The sequence below is a fragment of the Malania oleifera genome, chromosome 8 (genome assembly GCF_029873635.1).
Source record: "Malania oleifera isolate guangnan ecotype guangnan chromosome 8, ASM2987363v1, whole genome shotgun sequence".
Lineage (NCBI taxonomy): Eukaryota > Viridiplantae > Streptophyta > Magnoliopsida > Santalales > Ximeniaceae > Malania > Malania oleifera.
In genome coordinates this window covers 21,913,650-21,936,212 of record NC_080424.1, presented here as the reverse complement: position 1 = coordinate 21,936,212, position 22,563 = coordinate 21,913,650, and the positions used below count along the sequence as shown (strand labels likewise).

The 22,563-nt window shown below is 37.0% G+C and overlaps 1 protein-coding gene across 1 annotated transcript in view; it reads left to right on the top strand.

Annotated features, from left to right (window-relative positions):
• Positions 1-16,606, top strand: part of LOC131162330 (ran-binding protein M homolog) — an 89,381-nt gene extending 72,775 nt beyond the window's left edge. Inside the window, exons 8-10 of the mRNA XM_058118684.1 lie at positions 12,885-12,944; positions 14,186-14,272; positions 15,865-16,606. Coding sequence (XP_057974667.1) covers positions 12,885-12,944; positions 14,186-14,272; positions 15,865-16,146 — 429 coding nt within the window. The 3' untranslated portion in view covers positions 16,147-16,606. The remainder of the gene's footprint in view (positions 1-12,884; positions 12,945-14,185; positions 14,273-15,864) is intronic.
• Positions 16,607-22,563: the final 5,957 nt, after the last annotated feature.

The window sequence follows — 22,563 nt, the reverse complement described above, 5'->3', positions numbered from 1 at the left end:
GCATCCTTACACATAAAAAAAGGGTTTTACTCTAAGCCTCTTTTTGAAATCAGCAAGCCTTTGGATGAAAACATTTAGGAATCCAAACCACTTCATCAAGCTCCGACTGAGAGCTAGCACTTTTGGCTGTATCACTGGAGAAGATTCTGGCCAAGGGAGCAGTATGGATGGTTTGCATGCCTGATGGAAAAGAGGCGTCAGGGTAGAAGAAGTTATTGGGTGATCCAACAACTGTGAAGGCAAACCATTCCATGCCGTCTTTGCAAGTAAAACCATCAGATTTTGCAAGACTGGAAGATCTGTTCTGCTGGACATGGAGGAGCTCCGGTAAGATGAGTCTCCAAAGAGCACATGATGGAAAAGGAAAGGCTGACCAGAGTATCTATTGCAGGATAACCAAAAGGAAACTCAACCCTAAATCGGGTAAGAATTCAATTTCATTTACTCTCTGTAGTGGGCCTCAAAAGGAGTGAAGTGGGCTACAATCAGATGCTCAAGGACAGTCCCTTAGGCCCCTTGCTACAACGATCCATGGGACTGCTGACATCCTAGCCCAGCAACAAGTTAATCTAACAAAAAGGCAAGAGGGAGACCAAATAGGCTAGCTGTGATCCAATCCACTCTTAGAAAGTCAGATCCATTGCTGAACTTGAAGATCAACATACCTTCCTCATCTAGGGCAGGGAAATCCTGTGCCCAAATTGTGTCAGGGGAAAAGATGCAAAAAGTGGGAAAGAAAAGGCAGCGAGATGGGAAATAAGCTGAAAATTCTGAAGAACCATAGATCTTGCAGGACCTCAGCAATGTTTTATGAAGACCTTCAGCAGCCTACAACAAAATCAAAATGAAAATGGGAGTTGTGAATTCTGCTATGAGAACCAAAGGAAAATAGGTTGTGGAATCAGAAGGCGATGATAGTGCATGTGCAGATATTGAGGGCAATGAGAATGATTCTATCTCATTCTACTATGAAAATGAGGAGCTTTTGATTGATCAACTGCAGAGAACAAAAGAGAACACAAGTTCTTAGGAAACAAAGAGTGACTCCTCACTAAAGGCTGATGTGGTGAAATTCAACGTGAGGAAGGGGAGGAGATTGGCTTAAGGGCTTCAATTCTGGACAATCAGAGTAGGCTGGAGCATAGTGCCTCAAGGAAACCCTTATATTAGAGAAATCTTGCTTAAAAAAATCTGACCCTTCTTATGGTGGTTCTCCTTCAGAAATTCCAACTTGTTTCCAGCCCTAATCATAGTAACCTGGGAAATCAATCTCTTGGGTCTCTTGGGAAGTATAGCAGGTATTCATTCCAATCCAATGCATAACATTTCTTCCCCTATATACAGTTTGTGCCAGAGGGGGTTGACTAAAATAGGGTTTTTGCATAGGGTGGACTTTCTAGGAGATAAGAGGGACAACAGTGAGGCTCAAGATCACCTTGAAAAGTTGGATCTTAGGCTTGTTTGCCACAAAGAGGAAGTGGTTAGCATTAGTGTTGGGGTGCAGGAAGAGAGGAAAATATCCTCTAAGTTGAGTAGCGAGTAAGGTAGGCTTGCTGCCTTAGTCAATTATGAAAGGGGAGGGAGGCACTCGGATTTTGATAATGATCATCACGGAAGATCTTTTTCTTGAATGTCGAAGGGTTAGGTAGTAGTAGGAAGAGGAGAGTTGATAAAATGTGTTTTCCTTTGTATTTTAATAAAAGAAGAAAACACTATTATTAATAATCGAAACGCATGGTACTAGTCTTAGAGGACAAGGACTCCTCCTTAGAGACCTAGAGTACATAAAAATCGAAAGTACACCAAAGAAATGAAAAGCAAGATGAGTATTAATTGCAATAGCACTTCCTTCCAATCTTTTATAAGCTTAGGCAGTGATACTCCCTAAAAAATCCAAAAGAGTGCACCCAAAAAGAAGTGAGGAAAATTACCATATCCCAAAATAGTTGTGAGCATGCTAGAGTGACCTTTAAAAATCCTAACATTCCTCTCAATCGATGAGGTCCAAAGAATGGCGAAAATTGCCACACTCCAAAGAGCTCTACCATTTCTACTATTTCCAAAACCCCTGAAGCTAATCCATAACAACTCTTCCACCTTTATCAATGCCCCCACTCTTTCCCACATATGAAAAAAAGGGCGTTCCAAAGCTACAATGCCATTCTACAATTAATGAAAGGATGAGCGTTCATTTCACTGCATTCCCAACACATGATGCACATGTCAAGATTGAGAGCCTTATAGGGCCTTCTTCTCTGAAACAAATTATGCGGGTTGATCCTTTCCAGTTTCACAGTCCAGACGAAGGCCGTAATCTTCCTAGGCACCTTACCCCTTTGAAGAATGTGGTTCCAACGAAAAAATGTTAGGGAATGATGATTTCAAAAGGCATGAGTGAATTTGGAAGTGAACATACATGATGAATCACCCTTCCACATTCTCTCATCCTCACTAAGGGAAGAAATATGTTCATCCAACAAAGGAAGAAGGATAGTGATCTCATCGACTTCTCTTTCATTGAGATTCCTGGGAAAAAAATGGAAATCCAAGCAGAACCTCCCTTTGGAGAAATGAGGGAGCTAATGGGAATGAAAGCTTAAATAAACAAGGAACCTTCAACTCCGATGAGGACTCCACCACTCGCATATCCTCCTAGAAACAAACTTTTTTACCGTTTCCCACTTTGAATTGGATGAGAGGAGAGAATTGACTAGCTACTTTGGGACATGAATTTCTAGGGACACGTATGGAGATGATGCCACTGCCTCTCGTCTCCCACTCATTCCATTGGATCCTATGCTTGCTCTTAATCACCTTATGCTAGGAACCTCCAAGGCCGGTTGCCTAAAAGGGAGATGTTTTTGGATACCACATTTTTTATGCCTAGGCACCCCTTGGACTTAGATCTGCTAACCACTTTGCAGCTAACAAGATGGTCTCTCCTACCTTCCCTTGGACACAAACAAAGGAAATCTCGCATTAGACTCTCTAAATATCCAACTACTAATTGGGCGTCACAACCTACAACCCAAAATTTGCTTAAGATTTTGGGCAACATAATGACTTTCCGGGATTTTTCTAAATTGCCCTTAAGAAGGAACAGCGTGTCATTAGCAAACTGGAGGTGTGAGATCTCCACTTTGTTCCTCATTGCATGGAGACCTCTAATGACCCTCCTTCCTTGAGCATGGAGAAGTGTCCTACTTAGGGTTTCTACAATTGGGGTGAACAAGAAAAGGAGAGAGTGGATCCCCTCTTCTAAGACCTCTAGAGGCCCTAAATCACTCCCCAGGTCCACCATTGACAATGACAAACAAATGGGTCCAACTAAGGCAACCCTTGATCCACTTTTCTCCATCCGTCCCTGATGCCTTTTTTACACAACACCTTATGTTAGAAGCCCTAGTAATCCACAGGGTCTTAAGTTTCGATTTTGAATAAAAAATTGAGGCTACAAAAGTACAGATATTTTTTGGGAAATTTTGATATCAACGTCGATTTCGATTTCAATTTTAAAAAATGATGTACATTACTAGTAATGCATAGGATTTGTTTATCGAACTTTAGAAATTGTCAATAAACATAATAATGCATGGGTTTAGAACTAAATATTAAAAATAAAATACATAAATGACGTATGTGGCGTATGAGGTTCAAAAACTGTAATATAGAAATCTTATTAAACATATTCAATTAAAATAAATGAAGTCCATAAATTAGTTAAATATTATTTATTATAAACATACCAATAATTTAGATATAATTGACCAAATAAAATGTTGTAGCTAGTATAACTTTAATTTTGCATACAATTTCGAAAATATGAAAGCTATCATTCATATCCTTGTAAAAATCTTTAGTTTCAATTAATAAAATAATATTTTTTAAGAGAGAAATTTCTATTTGTTTTTCAAATCTCAAATTCTAAGTTCAAAGATTTTTTTTTAATTTTTTTATAGTTAAAAGTTTTTCCAAATTTCATAGAAATTTTGAGATGTAGATAAATTTTGGATGATTCGTGGAAATTTTGACTACCATTTTGATTTTGAGGGTGGTGGAAAGCAGAAATTTCGACAATTTCATGAAAAATTAGGACCATGGTCATCTATATGATATGATTTCTTGAAAACCACTTTAAAGAGAAGCGTCTTCCTACCCCTCCTAACATCCTCTACAATGTCATTAGCCACTAGCACAACATTTAAGATTTATCTGTCATGGATAAATGTGAACTACCCAAGGCTAGTCTAAGTCTATTAGCAAGTACTTTTGATAGGATTTTATATGGGCTTGTAACTAGACTTGTTGGTCTAAAATCCTTGACTTCCCTAGATCTCTCTCCTTTTTGGGGATAAGGATGATAAATGTAGAATTTGCCCCCAACTGTCTTGAAAGAATGCCATTGTGAAGCCTTGTGGGCCTGACCCTTGTCTTTGCACAAGTCAAAGGCTTCTTTTCTAATTTATTTTACCCAAAAGGCCTTTCTAGCCATCGTGTAGAACCCTCCTAGATTGTACTCTAGTAAAGGCCTTCCACCATCAATTTGTTTGGGGTCTCCTTAGAAAACAAAAACTTATAGTTATTGATCTCAACTCTAGTTTGAGATTGACCCCTCACCACTTGGCTAGAGTCCAAAGTCAGCTCCTTGATTTTGATTTTCCTCCTCTCATTCACTACCCTATGAAAATAACCAAAGTTACAATCCCCCTCCACCCATTTCGCTCTAGACGTTTGACACCAATGCGTGTTTTCTAACTTCTAACTTAAGATTGGTCCTCTTTCTCCTATCCTCATTCTCTAGAGGGCCGCACTCTTCTAGCCTATCCAACCTTGCGATTTTGGAGAGGGTGCAATTATTTTGCATATGACGTTCCGAAAAGTGTTTTTGTTCCAATATTTTAGCTTAGATTTTAGGAATTTCAACTTCTTCATGAATTAAACCCCCCCCCCCCCCCACTCCTCAACTTGACACTCTCTTTAATAGCCTTTGACACTCTCTCGAAAGGATTAATATGTTAACCACATGTTCTCAAAATGGAAAGGGGTGGGACATTTCTAAGCCCACAATTTCGAATGATGAAGTCAAACTTTCTCATAGTGTATTTGTCCTAGGCTCCCTAGGATCTCTTTAGAGTTGCAATACACATTGAAATTCCCCTCCCCCAACGACGTAGTAAAGACTTCACAAACCAAAAAGATCTACCAATTCCTCAAGGAATGGGCACCTCAAAGAAACAACATTCAGCCCATACAAAGAAATGAATAACCACTCCCCTACACCTATATTGTTGAGGAAGTCTGAAAGATTATAGAACCCACCATGGGCCTTCTTAATGGATGCTTCTTTAGTCTCCAAAATAGTAATTTGACCCTTTGATGCCCTTGACAAAGGAAGACACTTCCAATCTTTATTTTTGCTATCTCAGAAGCTTTTGATCAAGAAGGAATCAACTTCTCACAACTTAGTTTTCTAGAGGAACAATATTTCAGGGATGACTTTAGATAAAAGCTCCTTAGCCACTCTCCTCTCTCCTTGAGTACCTAGAACTCTCATTTTCCAAGAAAGGAGTTTCATTCTACACACAAAAGGGCCATGGAAGACTTTCCTCCCTTGTCATATTTCAATGATGAAGCCAATCTCCCAACTCCCTCCCAAGTTTCTTAGCCTTTTTTTTATCCCCAAATCCCTTTCGTAGGCCTAATATATTGAACCTTTGAGTTAGGTCCAACTATTCTAGGAGTTTCTAGGCTTCCAGTTTATCCCTCTTTTCTTGTAATAGGTTTAGGGATGAGTAAGAACCCTGCTCCTGCTCCCGCTCCCTATGACATATAGGTGCAACCAATCTATTTCTAAGATTACAACATATTAGGTGGATTACACACGTCAGCGGCATGTGTGGCCTATGTCTTCAAGAGCATCCTATCCTAGATCGAAGGGTTGATAAATTGGGAATGAGCTAGGTACAATAGGAGACTCTAAAGTTTCAGCAGAAATTGTATAGGTTAAATGAGTTCTAGGGCTTTGGTTATAGGAGAAAGGATTTGTTTTGAATTTGCAACACCCTAGAAGGAAGACTCACATGCTTTGTCAGTAATCAAAACCCCAACTTTGGGACTCTCCGAGTCTATGCATTGATCAATTTTTTTTTTCTTTTTTGGAATTCACAATAGAGGCTAATTAGGGCATCCTATGAAACTTCCCTCTAACATGACGATTTGTTTGTCTTTATTCTGATTAGAACACCCCACCTCTAGATGGTACCTAATATTCCTACATACTGTTGAGAATCTCTTCAAGTTCTCTTATCTTGATCAAGTGTTGGCCAAAGACGAAAGATATTTGCTTCCTTCCCTTAAAAACTTGGCTCCATCAATGTTAATCGTCAAGTTAGTTAATGTTGGCTCCTTGGGTCTACCCCTCGCACAAGTGCTTCTTTCTTGGAAAGAAAAGCTGCAAATTGGGCCACTAAACTCAAACTTGGACCCTATGTTAAATGCATTATGGGCTTTGTTTTGAATGAGCCTATGTATGTGTTTGTTAGCTAAGCCTAGAGATAAGCCTACTAGAATAATTTCCTCCCTAACTTTCATGGGCTAAATCAAATAGCCTTAGGGGCGGTCCGATCCTTGAAATTTAAATCCATTCAAATTTGAATTTCTTCCTAAGGAGGAAACTTGATGCTTCGTACATCTCCCTTGATGTTTTGACCTACCAGAATTAGGATTTCTCCTTGTTTGATTTTGTTCATTAAAAGACTACCTCATTAAACTTGATGGTGGTTCCAGTGTAGAGAACATGTATTTTCTGGTCTTTATGCTTGAGTAGTTGTTGGTGTTGGCAGATTTGCAATCTAGGCATCTTAATCATAGGCACCTAGGTTCTTCTTTGCTTTAAGCTTGCCCGTTGTTGCTTCATTAAGAACTCTCAAGCCATATGCCTTCTTGCCGTCTGGGATACAATGGAGCTCAAAGCCCCTTTGTAAGGTATTTCCTCCAATGAAATGAATCTCTTGAAGGTGTTCACCATCAGATGAAGAAAGCTGATGTAGTTTAGGGCTTTTCAAATAGAACCCGAGGGTTTAGCATCTTCATGAAGAGGAAGAGATGAAGTTCCTACACTAGCCTTCTTTGGTCCTCTCTTGAAATGGAAACTGAGAATCAACGTCATCTGGTTCTCTTAATAATGCGCCATGGTCCTTTCTCCTTGAAGGGGAAGCAGGTTTTTATTTTTTATTTTTTTTAAAATTTTTTGTGGATCGAAATATGGGGATCCATTGGATTGTTGAGGATTAGTGAAGTGAAGGTTCAAGTATGGGTTATAGGGTTTTATGTGAATATGAAAGGGTGACGGGAAAAGGCAAAATTTGTGTTTTCTGGTTTCCCCTTAAATTTTATTTATCGAAGAATCTAAGATTGAGTCAGTGGACGCTTTCATAGTTAGGAGTATCTAGGAGTCCTAGCTTAGACACTTGGTGGCCTACTCATCCTCAAGAGCTTCTTGTGTTAGGTGGGGCAATAGATTATCATTTGCGATACTAGAGTTTCTTCACTCAAGCACCGTCATAGTTAACATCTCTCTCTCTCTCTCTCTCTCTCTTGCTTTCTCTATTACTTGAAGTGAAAGGGTTTGGGAAGTGGTGGTTTTCATCTTTTTATGATCCCACTCTTTCCCATCTTAAGGCTTCTTTCTTTGACAAGATGACTATTCTCTTTTGTGCAATCCTCATTGGGCGGGAATTTCAATAGGGGTTCTTGGATGACTAGCATCATGACGACCTTTGATTCCATCATTAGGGGCTTGAGGCTCAAGAATTTAGCTTTGGCAAATAGTTGGTTCATGTGGGAAGCCTCATATAGGATCACTTCTTCACATATTGATTGTTTTCTGCGGAATAATGAACAGGAGACACCTTCGTGAATGTGAGCTAGGAAGTTTTGGTTAATTAAGTTTCAAATCATTGCCCAATCTCTTGGAATCTTGGATGCCAATCCCATACAGATGAGCAATACCACCTTATGATTTGAAAACATGTGACTAATGAATCCTTCTGTTAGAGAGTGCAATAAGTTAGTGAAAAAGCATACTAAAACTATCGAATAAGGATATTTTTGGTGACTTGAAAGAGAGGAAAAATTTGATCGTGGATGAGATTGAGTGCTCGGATAGGAGAGGAATGGAGAGTGGCTAGTGAAGAGGAAAGGACCAAAAGGGATGGTGCAAGACTCCAAACAAATTGGGGATGCAATCACGAATTTCTATAGGAGGTTGTACTTTGAGAGTGACGAGAATATGTTGATGGTTGACAGCCTTGAATGGAGTCCTATCGAAGAAAATCTAGTTGTCTAGCTTGAAAAACCTTTTACATTGAGGAGATTGGGGGGCTGTGTTTGAAATGGATAGAGATAAAGCCCTTAGCCCAGACAATTTTATCCTGGCTTTCTTTTAGTATTGTTGGGAGGTTATTTGAGAGGACATGCTGGAATTGTTTATTGAATTTCGTAAGAATAGGGTGGCAGGGAAGAGCCTTAATTTAACTTTTATTGCTCATTCCTAGCAAGGAGTCTTCCAAGAAGGTGAGAGACTCCCGCTCAATCAAATTGATTTGTAGGCTTTACATCGCCGAGGTTTTATCAAAGAGGCTCTTGGAGGCCTTGAGAGGACAATTATACATGAACAAGGATGGATAAATCATTGATGCTGCCCTAGTAGCTAGTGAAGTGATGGAGGATGTGAGGAGAAAGGATGGGAGGGGCAGGTGCTAGCTACAACATGGTTAGTTGGAACTTCTTAGACTAGGTGCCAGCTAAAAAGGGTCTTAGAGGGTTGTGGACAAAGTGGATGAAAGGATGTTTAGCCTTGGCATCTATGTTAGTTTTAGTGAATGGCTTACCTCGGGAGTGGTTCAAGGCCTCCCTGGCTTGAGGCAAGGGGATCCTCTTCCCCCCTTCCTCTTTACACTCGTTGTGGATCTGCTAAGTAGGATGATCAACCATGCTTAGGGTCTTGATGTTGTCCAAGGCCTTAAGGTATGCAAGGTGGGGATCGTAGTGTCCCATCTTCAGTTTTCCAGCAGCATGCTTCTCTCTCTCGAAGATAGCATTGATAAATTTCGCAAGATTCTTACCTTGTTGAAAATCTTAGAGAATATTTCGGGCCTCAAGATCAACATGTCTAAGAGTGGGGTGGGGGCTTTAACCTTGATAGGTCCGAGCTTGAGGGTTTGGCTGAGTTAGCAGGGTATTCCATTTTGGAGTGGCCTATGACTCACTTGATCTCCCTCTTGGTGGCAACCCAAAGTCGTCTTCTTTTTGGGAATCATACCTACTAGTGGAGAGTGGGCAATAGGTTGGGTGGTTGGAAAGAGCTTACTTATCTTTAGGGAGGCGCATCCCCCTTATCATGCTGCACTTTCCAACATTTCTATTTATTATATATCTCTTTTAAAATTCCAATGGGGTGGCGGAGGCTTTGGTGAGTATTATGAGAGATTTTCTATGGTCTGGAGTCGGGGAATGGTAAGAGAGACAATGTGGGATTAGAAGACTTAATTTGAAGGGGGCTTGGGCCTCAAGAATGTTTTAAAAAGTCTCTTTGGTTGGAAGATGGCTTTGGATATTCCCCTTTCCCATTTATTATCTGTTCCTTTTATAATTACAATGGGGTTGTGGAGTCTTTGGAAAGGATTATAAGAGATTTCTTGTGGTTGGGGAGTTGGGAAATGTTAGAGAGATCATCTAGGGTTAGAAGAGCTAAATCTAAAGGGGGCTTAAGCCTAGGGAATGTGGTGTCGAAAAACATCTCTTTAGTTGGAAAATGGCTTTGGAGATTCCTCTTGGAGGGTGACTCCCTTTGGAGCATGGTAATTAAAAGCAAGTATGGTTTGCATTGGAATGAGTGGATACCAGATGAATCAGCCGTGTTTCCCACTCTAGCCCTTGGAAATTCATTTCTTAGGTTGAGCCTACTTATTCTATCCTCTCACTTGTTTCTAGGTTGGTAATGGTATCATTCAGTTTTGGAAGACATTTCGTTAGGAGAGGTCCATTGGAGTCTTTGGTTCCTTGTCTCTTTAGACATCCCAGTTTACACAATTCTCTGATTAATGCTTTCTACTCTTTGAAGGGGGGACTCTCTCTCATGGGATTTCCATTTCTTCAGAAATCTCAATGAGAGAGAGAGATGATTCTTTTTGTTAGTTTGTTGAGAGTGCTGGATTCTTTTTCTCCCTATATGAGATATGGCTTGAGTATTTGGATAGCTGGTTCTTTTTCCATAAAATATTTTTCTCTCTGCTCATAAAATCCCGAGTCCTTGCTCTTTTCCCTTAAATAATTTTAAAGTTTCCTTTCAAAATCAGAGCTTCCATGTGGATTTTGGCCCTTTATAGCCCTCTATAGGCTAAATACCAATGATTTGAGAGGAGACCTTTTAAGGTCATTAGTCTGAATATCTGTTTCATGTGTTATGTGAACATAACCATTGATCACTTGTTTCTCAATTGTCAAGCAGCTGAGCAACTCTGGATCCTTCTATTTTCAGTTTTTGATGATCCTGTGGTGCTTCCTCGGACTGAAGATACTTTCTTGATGGTATGCTTCAGACATTTTTGGAGGAACAAGAAATGAGTGGCCTAATGGAAGTGTGCTGTCTTTGCCCTCTTTTGGAATCTTGTGGACTGAAAGGAATGCCATGATTTTTAGTGGCTGAAAACCCCCCTTAGCTTAATTTGGGATAAAGTTGTTTTCCTGGCTTTCTTTTCGGCTATATGTGTGTGTTTGTATGTGTGTGTGTGTGTGTGTGTATGTATATATGCACATACGTACTCCTTTTTTTTAGGTGAATCTTATTGTTAGATATTCAGAGGCATTGGAGGAGGGCTTAATTGTGATCCTTTTTAAGTTCTGTTTGGAGGATTCCTCATTCTCCTCCCTTTGTGAATTCTTCTCTCTATAATAAATTTCTTTTTCTATCTTTAAAAAAAAAAAAAAAAAAAAGCCAGTGTGAGCCGCACAGGTGGTCAGATGGTGGTGAAAATTTGGGCATCTTCTGGTCAGCATATTCTGTCTCTGATAGTAGCGGCGGCGTCACAAAACAGTTCCTGAAAAATAGTGTCCAAAACAGGGGCAGTGGCTGTGGTTTCAAACTTTTCTGGCAATGAACATTTCTGGGGATGAGCAGAGTAATTATAGATTCGAGGATGGAGGAAAGGAAGAAGGTTAAAGAATGGAGAAGAGAGGTTGGTTCAAGAATTCTTTAGAAAATACTGAAATATAATAGAAAATATAGGGTTGAAGAAGAATGAGTGAGGGGAAAATTGGGGATTAAAAATGGAAAAATAGAGGTCGTAATTGGGCTCTGATAACAAATGATGCAGGACAGCAATGTGGGGTTACTGTCAAGAGAGAAATTGAAAGAGAAATATGTAGGAGAAAGGAAGAAGGGAGAAGAGAGGAGGATGAAGGAAGAAGGAGATATAAGTGGGGAACCACATGTTCACTTCAACTTACTAATTCACCAAAAAATACTTCCTAGAGAGGAGGAGCTTCAATTTAGCAATTTAATACTATGGAGTCAAGGGTGAATTATTTCAAACCTAGTATTCCATGAGAGGAGAAAGCACATTGAAGTTGATTGTTTGTTACAGAGAGACTTCTAAATAAACTTTATCAGTGCTACCCATCTGAAATCAAGGATCAACTTTCAAATTTATTCACAAAGCCAGGCGTTCTTGGTTAAATCTATACATGACAAGCGATGAACATATAATATGTATGCTGTTGCTTGAGGGGTGTGCTGAAGAGTGTAGGTTGAAATGTATTATTGTCTTTGGGTTATTTTTGCTTACTGTATGTATTTTATTATAAATGGAGCAATAGGCTGGTAAACATCACTTTATTTTTTGGCTGAATTTTTGTACATTTGGTGAAATTTTATCCCAGAAAAGGGTACACTTGGATGTGTAATTATGTTCTTTCTTTTAGGGATTGTCGAACTTGAGTTGGATGCTTGTGAGGATTCATTTCATCGTAGTTGGAATTGTGATACCCAACCTTTAGCCGAAAACAAGGTGGATTTTAGCTTGAGGTTTATCAGCACCAGTTTTGGGCAGGGTTTTCCTAATCTGGGTCTCCCTGGGGCATCATCCCTGCACATGGCCCTCAAAATATAGATACTCTTTTCGGGTCCCATTATTTGTGTTATTTCTTTTCCCCATTGATTAGTTATTTGTGCTCCCTAATATCTGTTGCATGAATCCTCTTATATGCAGTGCCAAATAAAAAGAGGGCCTTCTTACAGGCAGCTTAAAAGTGTGTTTATACATTAATAATTTGGTCAGTTTTAAGCTTTTAATTGCTATGGCTGCATACTGATGGAGTGCCACCCAATGAACTATTTATACATCAGTCCATGATTATATATCATAGTGATCCAAAATACAGTTTCATCCATAGGCTTTTATCTATTGATGATTTTTCCATTTGGAGTTTCTGCTTGTACTTATTTCTTTTTGTGCTCAAAGTTTAACTCATTGTACTGTCATCTAAAGCTTTTCAATGTGATCTCTTTTAATTACTAGCCTTATTCTCGGATAAAAAAAAAAAAAAGCGTCCCCAGGCTACAAGGCTCCCTGCTCTGCGAGGGTAGGGGGATGGTCATCACAGTGTGAGCAGTCTAAACCCTGCTTTTTATGCAGAGAGACTGTTTCCTTAGACTTGAACCTATGACCAACCGGTAACAAAGGAACAACCTTTACCGTTGATCCAAGGTCCGCCCTAATTCTTGAAAAATAAATAAAAATAAAAATAAAAAGGACGTTATTCTCCCCTTTATGGTCTATGTTCAATTCCATCAAATTTTTAACAACCACTTTTGTTTTTTGCAGGATGATAAATCTGCTACGTGCTTTTTGCTTCATTGCCAAAAATTTATTGAATTGGTTCGGGTACGCAGTTCATCCTAAATATGTTAAACATTTTTTTTATTTGTGTAGACACAAACCAAAACAGCTTTATGTTTAGGAAGTTATTATCTGTTTTCTGGAAGGAACACATGATTTGTTACATGCCTTTGGCATTTTGTGCTTTGTACCATTTAATGTTAAACGGAAGTCTTTTCCAATTGACAACCATTTTCCCCCTTTTCTTGAGCAATCACAGAATGTGTTAGGTTATGACTTGATTCCCCAATGTTCCATATTTATTTGAGATATAAATAATTTTTTCCTCTTGTTTGTTCCATGATCTTAAATTTCCACAAATTTGTTGAAATTTCCATTGAAATTTTTCGTTTTCTGTCACCCTCAAAATTGAAATGGCAGTCGATTTTGATCTTGCATAATTTCCATCGAAATCTCAATGAATGATCCAAAATTTATAGAAATCTCGAAATTTTAGCGAAACTTGTCGAATATTAACTATGCAATGAAATTTCCTTGAAAATCAAATGAGAGATTTATGAGTGAAGTGAAATTTCTCTCTTAATTTCATTTATTTTTATTGAACCAAAAGATTACAAGTGCTTTTGAAATTATATGAGAAAAATAATCTTACAACAGCATTTTATTTAATCATTTATGTATAAATTATCTTTATTTGTATAATAAAATAATATTTAAATGATTTATGAATTTCATTTGTATTAACTAACTATGTTTAATGCACATTACCTTACAAATAGTTTTGATACACAATACGATATTATAACTTTTCCACCTCATACACAACATAGATGTATTTAACTTGTAATATTTTAGTTTTAAAATTTACATTATTACGTTTGTGAACCATTTCTAAAGTTTCACAAAGAATTCCATGCTTTACTACTGATTTTTGTAATTTTTTCAAATTGAAATTGAAATTTCTGTACTTTTGGAGCTTCGAAATTTGAGTCGAAATCGAAATTTAAGACCTTAGTTCAATTATTGATATTTGTTTTAATGTGAGCATGTGTTAATTGCAATGTTATTTTCATTTATTATCCCTTATTTCTTACCTACACTAACTTTATCGTCTCTTGTTCTATGTTTCCTAAAATCATCTGCTTCTTTTAGTGCCTCTTGGAAAGGTTGAATTCTTGAGTGGGAAGCTTTTCTAGTTAATTTCATATTATTTATATGTAGTAGATAGTAAAGGAAAATTTTATTGAACATTTATAATAGCGTGAAAATCTGCTCATGATGTGTAGGTTGGAGAGCTGGAAGAGGCTGTGAAGTATGGAAGGATTGAATTGGCAAGATATTTTGGGTTAAGGGAGTTCGAGGAACTAGTTCAGGTACTTTTTGCAAGTTTGCACTTTGCATTAACTTCTTTAATGTTATTTAGATGCTATGTGATGTCTGGTCACAAACCAGCAGCATCATGGAAATTCATTTGATCTTTCTGGTCAAAATTGTAATCAATGTCCTTTTCCACTTGTTATTTGGTCATTGTCTGTTAATGATTGTGTTTTATGTGATTTCTTTTCCTTTTGATAGCATTTTGAGGGTGTTTTATGCATCAAACATGGTAAAATGTGTTATTGCATTAAATTGAAGAGGCATGTTCTACAGCGATGTGAAAAGGCTTAAAAATAATTATCCTACATGGTTCCAAGCCCCATAGCGGTGACCCAGGTTGACTGGCTTTAATCTTGAAACAGATTGTCTGGTCTGATCCCCCATCCCTGCACATGAGGGTGTGCACACGAGTGTGTGGAGCCTAGTCAAAGGATAGATATCTATCTAGAAACATGGCTGTTTGGTCTAGGATTGGGTGTCCCTAGGGAGGGTAGGTGTAGGACCTTATACTGGTTTTGAGTGTAGAACTATTTTCTTTTTTTATTTTTATTTTTATAATTTACTTCTGTTTCTGTTTGTCTTTTTTTCTTCTTCTTATTTTATTGTATTTATAGGTGCCTTTATATCCTTAAATAGTGTTGGTATATAATATTTTTGTCTTGGCAAAACCATAGAAAGATTACGATTATATTTGGCAATGTGGATTTGGCAGTTCGCACATTGGATAGTTTGATTTGGATTTGTTTGAATTTATACAACATTTAGCACAACTTTTTCTTGGACCTTGTTCAAAATTCAAATCAAGATAAATTTAATTTATTGCATTGGATTTTGTTCAAAATTTTTAATCCGCTCAAATTTAAATTGTAGGTGCAAAATCCTGCTGAAAATATTGCCCCTCTTCAGCAGTGATTCATTTTTAATGCTGTTTGGTGGCATAACTTATAATTTTGTTTAAAATATTGGATGAAAATCTGCTGGAACTTGTTTTCAATTAACTGGTGGAAAGAACTGTTAAATTTTGTCAGAAACATGAGTGGCTTTCAATAAAAAGCTCAGGTTGGTATTTATGGTTTGTTTTGCAGAAAATCACCCCTTAGCTGAATATTTTTCATAGAAAATATTTTTCTGGAAAATGTTAGTTTTTCTTTGTTTGAACCTTGGATAAAACACTGGAATTTCCATTTTTGGTTCCAATAGTGAAAAATATAATGCTCATTGATGTTACGGAAGTTTTTTCATCTCATCAACACTTTTTATTCTGTAGTGCCACTTTGCATGAGACAGACATACTTTGCCTTTGACATGCTTGTCTTGATCCATTCTTAACTTTGCAATGATAGAAATGTTTACATCGATGAACTTCTAAAAGGTCTAATTCTCTCACAACAGAATCTCGAAAAGAAATTTCAATTCAAATACCCTTTTTTGTTGTGGCTTTCACGCGTGCTAATTTAGGTTTAGTTTAATTTTTTGATTTTCACATTTTGTATGCCTTTCAAAGTTATCTTTTGATTCTGAAGTTTAGAACTGGATTTTGAGCATTCTTTTAAAGCAAAATCTGAGACCAGTCCGGATCTCTCTCTAGGACTGTGTTGCTTTGCTAGCTTATGAGCAACCACAGAAGTCTTCAGTTGGGTATCTTCTAGAGGAATCACAGCGAGAGCTGGTGGCGGACACGGTTAATGCCATGATTTTGTCAACAAATCCCAACTTGAAAGATTCACAGGGTTGCTTGCATTCATATCTTGAGAGATTACTTAGGCAACTAACTGCCTGCTGCCTGAAGCGGAGATCCTTGGATGGAGATCAAGGTGAAGCCTTTCTTCTGCACAGAGTGTTGAACAGTGGTAAAAAGATCAAGTGCTAGCTGATATTTTATTATACCTCTAATCCTCCTCCTTGTCCATAAGCCCGGTTGCCCTTTTACCTTAATCACATTGCAAGCAATCAGATTGTGTGTGTTTTGTATACTACTGATTAGAGGCCCCTTCTTACGTTTTCCTGATTCATAATAGTGTTTCATTTCCTCCGAATGTTATGTTTCTCCATGTGCCTGTATATAAAAAAAAGTGATGAACAAGACCGTCTATGGAAGTGGTTGATTGAACTGTAATGGTGGTGACCATGTTTTTAGTAATTCTAGGGAGAATCTAGAACTTTGCTTGACATTACTTGCTGGATATTAAATTCGCTCAAGGGTTTAAAATTACATTCAATTTAGATGACTCCTTTCATTGTTGGCTGTGGGGAAATCTCTTGGCTAACATTGTTGTAGCTGTTGACACAGTTTATTTAATTACAAGTACGATGTTGGATTCTTTTCTCAATGTGTTAATAGTCTTTTGTTTTTGGAAGAGTGATGCTATGCTATTCGTTGCATGCTTGGGACTATCACGGATTGAAGTGATGAGGTGAGAGAGCAGAGGGCTCTCACTCTCTCCTTTTACCACCTCAGCTCAGGATGTAACAATTCTTTTTTAGATGTCATATGGCTGAAGGATTCTTGGATGCTGCCTGCTTTGAGATTTAGTAAGAACAACGTGCACACATGAAATGGCTTCCTGATTGCAAGCTCACTCATGATAGATTTCCGAGCGAATTAACTCACCGTGCGGATACATACGCACCCACGCATTTGTGCTGCCTTTCTAACTCGCATATGGTTTGTTTTTTTGTTAAAGGGCGATTGCCATTTTTCAAAGTTGAAACTAGTTCTACATTTTCAAATTTTAGGGCCATTTTTCATTAGATTTTGAGGTGCTAATTTTTTTTTTAACAAAAAATAGGATTTTATGGGACTGCACTTTAATGGCGCCATAGGATGGTGCATTTGGTTAGAGGGAAACTCTAAAAATCTTCGGTAGCATGCCTTTAGATTCTATTCTTTACGATTTCGATCCATTTTTATGTATTGAACATGCAGTAAGAAGAACAAAATAAATCCCATTAATTTGCATGAGTTACAAGTATGGCTAATGAAGAAAATTAAGTTGATTTGGAAGAGTTTATGCTGTGTAGATGTTGAGTTGAAACTTCAAAATTGAAATTATGTGAATTTTAGCAAAGTAGACACCTATTAAATTTTATTAAATAAATGCTACTCAAAATCTAGAGAAAAGAAAGTTGAGAAATTTGGTAAAAGTGAAGCAAGAATTAGTGGTAAGGATAAAGAAAGAGATGAATGATTAGGTAGAAGTGAAATCAATTTTTGGGCCTATGAAAATATATAACAAACCTCAAGTTTAAAGTCAAAAGGAAAGACTTTGTTTTTATTTTTCCTTATTTTTTTTAAAAAATAAATTTTTAGAAGTATAGTGAAAGGGACTAAATGCTAAATTAGACAATATATTGCTTTTTTCAAGCTCTTTGCAGGCAAACACAATATTACTTCTATAGTGCTTGTATTTTTATTTATTATGCTATGATTGTATGGTTAAATATAGTTAAATATTAGTGACAACTCCATTAAATTATATGACACAAACTCATTTTTTGTCAAGAGTCAAACATTAATTTTTTTTCTCCAAACCATTACGTAACGAACATGACTATCGTATCGTATTTTAACTACAAATTAAATGACTTCAATCATGAGATACCTAATTGAGTAAAACTAAAATTTGCACAATCCTTTGGATTTGTCCAATTTATGAATAGTAACCTTCCTTGCAATCTTTTAGTCAAACTATTGTTATTTTGCTTTGTCTTATGATTACAACTTACAGTTAAAAATGCTGTGCAACTTTTGAGGCCACAGGTTGAAAGTTAAGGTTTGTTTTTTAATTTATTTCTTTTGACTTTATGAATAACTTACTTTGCTTTTTTTTTTTTTTTTTGGGGGGGGGGGGGGCATGGAATAAAATATAAATACGGTGAAGATAAGTAAATGGAGAATAAGTGAAAATTAAGATTTCATTCTATTTTATGAAATAAACATATAAAAATAGTCTTAAATTACAAAGAGTCAAAACTGTAATTCACTTATTTTAAAATTAGACCAGCCTGGCTATTGGTTAATTATTTCAAGCTTGGTCGTTTGAACTCACCACCATGACATCTTGCTCATGTCATTAAATATTTTTTCAACATTTTTTCTGATATTGAGATGCTATTGACCATTGACCAAATGTTCATCAACAGTGTTGTTCATACTTCGGATCATAGTTGCATTTTTTAAAAACAAAACAGCAGTGGTGTCTGGATTTTTTTTCAGAGGGGATGCAATCATTTTATATTTTAAAAGTATTCATTATCACATATTATACTTTCATTCCTATTTTGTTCAATTTGAATTGTGCGAGCTTTGAAATTTTGTAAAGTTTTCTTGCATAATACCTATATACACATACAAGAATTGTCAAATTTGTGTAAGCGCAATTGTCTTGCCTTCGCGACATAAAAATTATTTGCCCTTGAAAAAAAATATATCTTTTAATATTTCGTACATAGAAAGGAATGAAAACGGTAAAATAAATTCAAAATTTTCACTTGATAGCTTCATATTTTTCGTTTAAAATTTGACTTTATTTCACAAACCAAACGTAACTATCAAGTTAGGTTCAAATATCAACATCTTTAGGTATCCTTTCATTCCCTTTCTCTCGTTAGTTATAAAGGAACATAATTTTAAGTGACTCAATTGCTAGCGAAATAATTTTTGCTATAACTAGAATGGATTATGAAACCCGATAGTGGTTCCACCGAGGAATGAACTTGATTAACAACCAACTTGCTCTAGTTGCTTTAAAAAGTATGTGAAGTCTCTAGTTAAGTAAGCAAGCCATGAGAACTCATTCGAGAAAAAGCACAAGCAGAGCGAAGTCTAGTAAACCGAGCAAAGTCCTCAAAGAGAAGTTGAAAAGGGCGTTTTTATCTTGAATGAGGATGTCAAAGTGCTTCTCTCATCTCAGCTTGCCTTTTAAGTCAAGAAAGTGATTGATTTGGGTAATCCTAAAACAAACCACCACCGCCACCGCCACCCACAAAATGCAATTAAAGAGAAATTGAAAGATCATCTAAGATGTGTTGAAGGGAAGACGTGCAGGGCAGGTATGCTGATGGGCTTAATTTGTGGGCATGTAATGGAATCCCACTACGCTGGAGGTAGGTACTCTCTGCTGGCGTTGATTTTGACCTTCTACAGTTGTGCATTGTATATGTTTAATCATTACTTGGGGGAAAATTATTAATGGAGAAACAAGATTCCAATACTAGGAGAACTTGGTATGGCTACCTAGCTATGATAATTAGCCTTAATGTTTTCTTTGCTGTCATTTTATATAATAATTCAAACTCGATTTAGTAGTTTCTTTGTGACAATTATTTTTATGATTGAGAAATTATTATAAAGAAAACCCGTCTCTTCATGCGTCGATATGTCATTTTTTTTTTTTTAAATGTAACATACATAGCGGTGACCTCACATGGACAGGTGGAGGAACAGTTCCCACAAAATTTCTTTTGGTGATCCTCCCAAACCATCACCAAAATTTAACTGAGGAGGGCACTAGAATTCATAGAGGAGGCCTCATGTGATTCGACCACACAGCCAGCATGGTCCTCTTGAGCCACCACCCACCCATCAAATGAGAAGAACCCCAATATTCATAGTAGGGAAGCTGAAGTGTGAGGGACTGCCAATAAAGGCAGAAGAATGACAGACACTTTTAAGTGAAGTAAGATTGATCATCAGTTGTCACCACTCCTATTCTGAAGCTCTATTGAACTCTAACATCAATAATCCAAACCAATTAAAAGCACTATGTGAGGAGAGGTTGTTGATACAAGAAGCCAATTAAAGCGACAACAATTTGGCACCATTTGTAAGAACACAAATATGAAAGGTCATGGCATAGTCATATATCCAAAGAGGAAAGATATTATACCCCACAATTGAAAGAGTGACCATCCATACATGCACAAAGCCTTTGAAAATCAATTCCTTTAGGGTCTAGGTGAATTATTAAAAGTTCCCTTTTTCATATTTGACCGTCTCGGATCATAAGAGTTTTTATTCTATTTTTAGTGTTTTGTCATAGCTGGATTATGATGTTTTGTAAATCTAAAAACATGTTGAAGTGACACAGTTTATATGATTTTCTTGCAAATGTAATTTCTATATTATCGGATTGTGTTGAATATATAGTTCCTACAAAATATGGTCAGGTGGTCTCAAAATAAACACATAGACTCTATAGGGTTACATAACATAAAACATTAAAAATTTATTTAACATTTTCACATGTAATTTCTTGCCTACTTTTCTAGCTTTACTTCTCTTTTTTACCAAAATTCAATGGACCAATAAAATAAAAGGATCGCACTTTTAATAATATTTATTTAATTAAATATTGAAATATGCCAAAAGGTAATTCATGAAGGTAAAAATATTTTATCAATAATTTTTTCTCAACAGATGTCACAAAAGAAGGGGAAGACAAGCCTAAAAGGTAGTCGAAAACCACATGCTTCTTTCTCTAGCTTGCCAGGCCAAGTGCTTTTTATCCAGGAGTAGTTCTAGACTTTGCATGACAATATGAGATCATTGGCAAAAAATGTCCAAGTCTTACTTAGTATTTGGAATTCCCACCATAGAAGTGAAGAATCCTTAGAGATTGAGGGAAGTTCAGTTGTGCCACCGGATGCCCAGTGTAGGGCTGCCAAGAAATTGGAACAGTCACGTTGGAAGACGGAAACTAAGGAATGCAATTAGAGAGTTTAATAAAAACCTAGAGATATACCCTTGGGACCATAGAAAGGATGGATGAAGCTCTCCCTTCTCTAGGAAAATAAGGGAAGAACCACTCCTATAGGGTTCCAAATATGGAAATAGAATCCTCTAATGACATTACGGAAATAGACTATCTGAAGATATTCAAGACTATAAAGGTCTTGCATGGGGCCTCAAACACTATCATATGTTCGCCTTTGCCATGATGTTAAAGAAAGCAGCTCGGACCTGGTACTTTATGCTACAACCAAGGTCAATAAAAAACTTTAAAGAGTTTTGTACCCAACTCTTGGGTCACTTTGTGATCACTAGGTGAATGAAGGAACCCCCCCTTAATTAAATGGAGATTCATAAAAAAAATCTAGGTACATTTTTATGAGATACCTAAAGTGCTTTAATTTTGAAGCAGTTGAAATACTAACACTATAGCATTGGGTGACAATGGCATCATTAATATATGTCTTGATCCTATCCAAGTTTAGTTTTGCCTTGTCAAAGAAATTGCCCAAAACCTTCCCTAAGCTCTTGAAAATAGAAAAAGCATATTGAAACCTATGGATGTGGAGCAGGCTCTAAAAGATCAATCTTGGTAAAGTGAATAAGCAAAAAGAGATAGAAGCACCCACTGAAGCTACCACAAAAGAAGAAGAAAAGAAAATGATGAAGCTCATAATTAAAGAAAAGATTCAAGCACACTTCACTCATTTGAACACCTCTTGGGGTCAAGTTTGAACATAGATATGCAATGTTTTTAGAATCCAGTGGTTAAGGCCCTAATTCCCATACCTTAAAGATGTTCCCAAATCTTTATTGTTACTTCCACTAAGACCACAATTACAACTCTAAGGATTGTTGTTATCTTCGGGATGTGAATAAAGCCTTCATCCATAATGGGAGCCTAGCCCACTTCCTTTATGAAGCAAAACCACCCGAGGATTGAGCTTAAGATTGGATAGTCAGGGTCATACATGTCATCTTGAGTTGACCCATAGAAGGGGAAGTTTGAACAACCCAAGCAAAGGGACCAACACTCCTACCAACAACAAAAGGGGTGAAAACAAAAACTACCCCCTCTTAAACAATCATTTCTTTCTTAGAACAAAACCTAGGGGACCTCTCTTACCCATAAGAGGATGTCTTATAGTGATTGCAACAATAACTAACTATGATGTGAGAAGAGTCCTCGTCAATAGTTAGAATCCTGCAATTATACTTTACGAGAATACTTTCTTACAAATGAAAATTTCCCCAAGTCATCCGAAGAAGTCAAAAGCTCATTTAATGGGTTTTACAAGGAAGATAGTGTGCCCACTAGGAGCCATATCTTTTCTTGTCTTATCAGGATCTGGTCCCCACCAAAGATACTACTACGATTAACTTTTTGATGGTGAAAATCCCTTTGATGTACAACATAAGAGAATCCTTAAACAGTGTGAGAGTTATGATCTCTGCATGCCATTTAATGATGAAATTCACAATCCTTAAAGTGTGGGAGAATGTTATACATATAATCTCAAAACTATTACTCACAACGTAGTTGTATTACCTATCCTT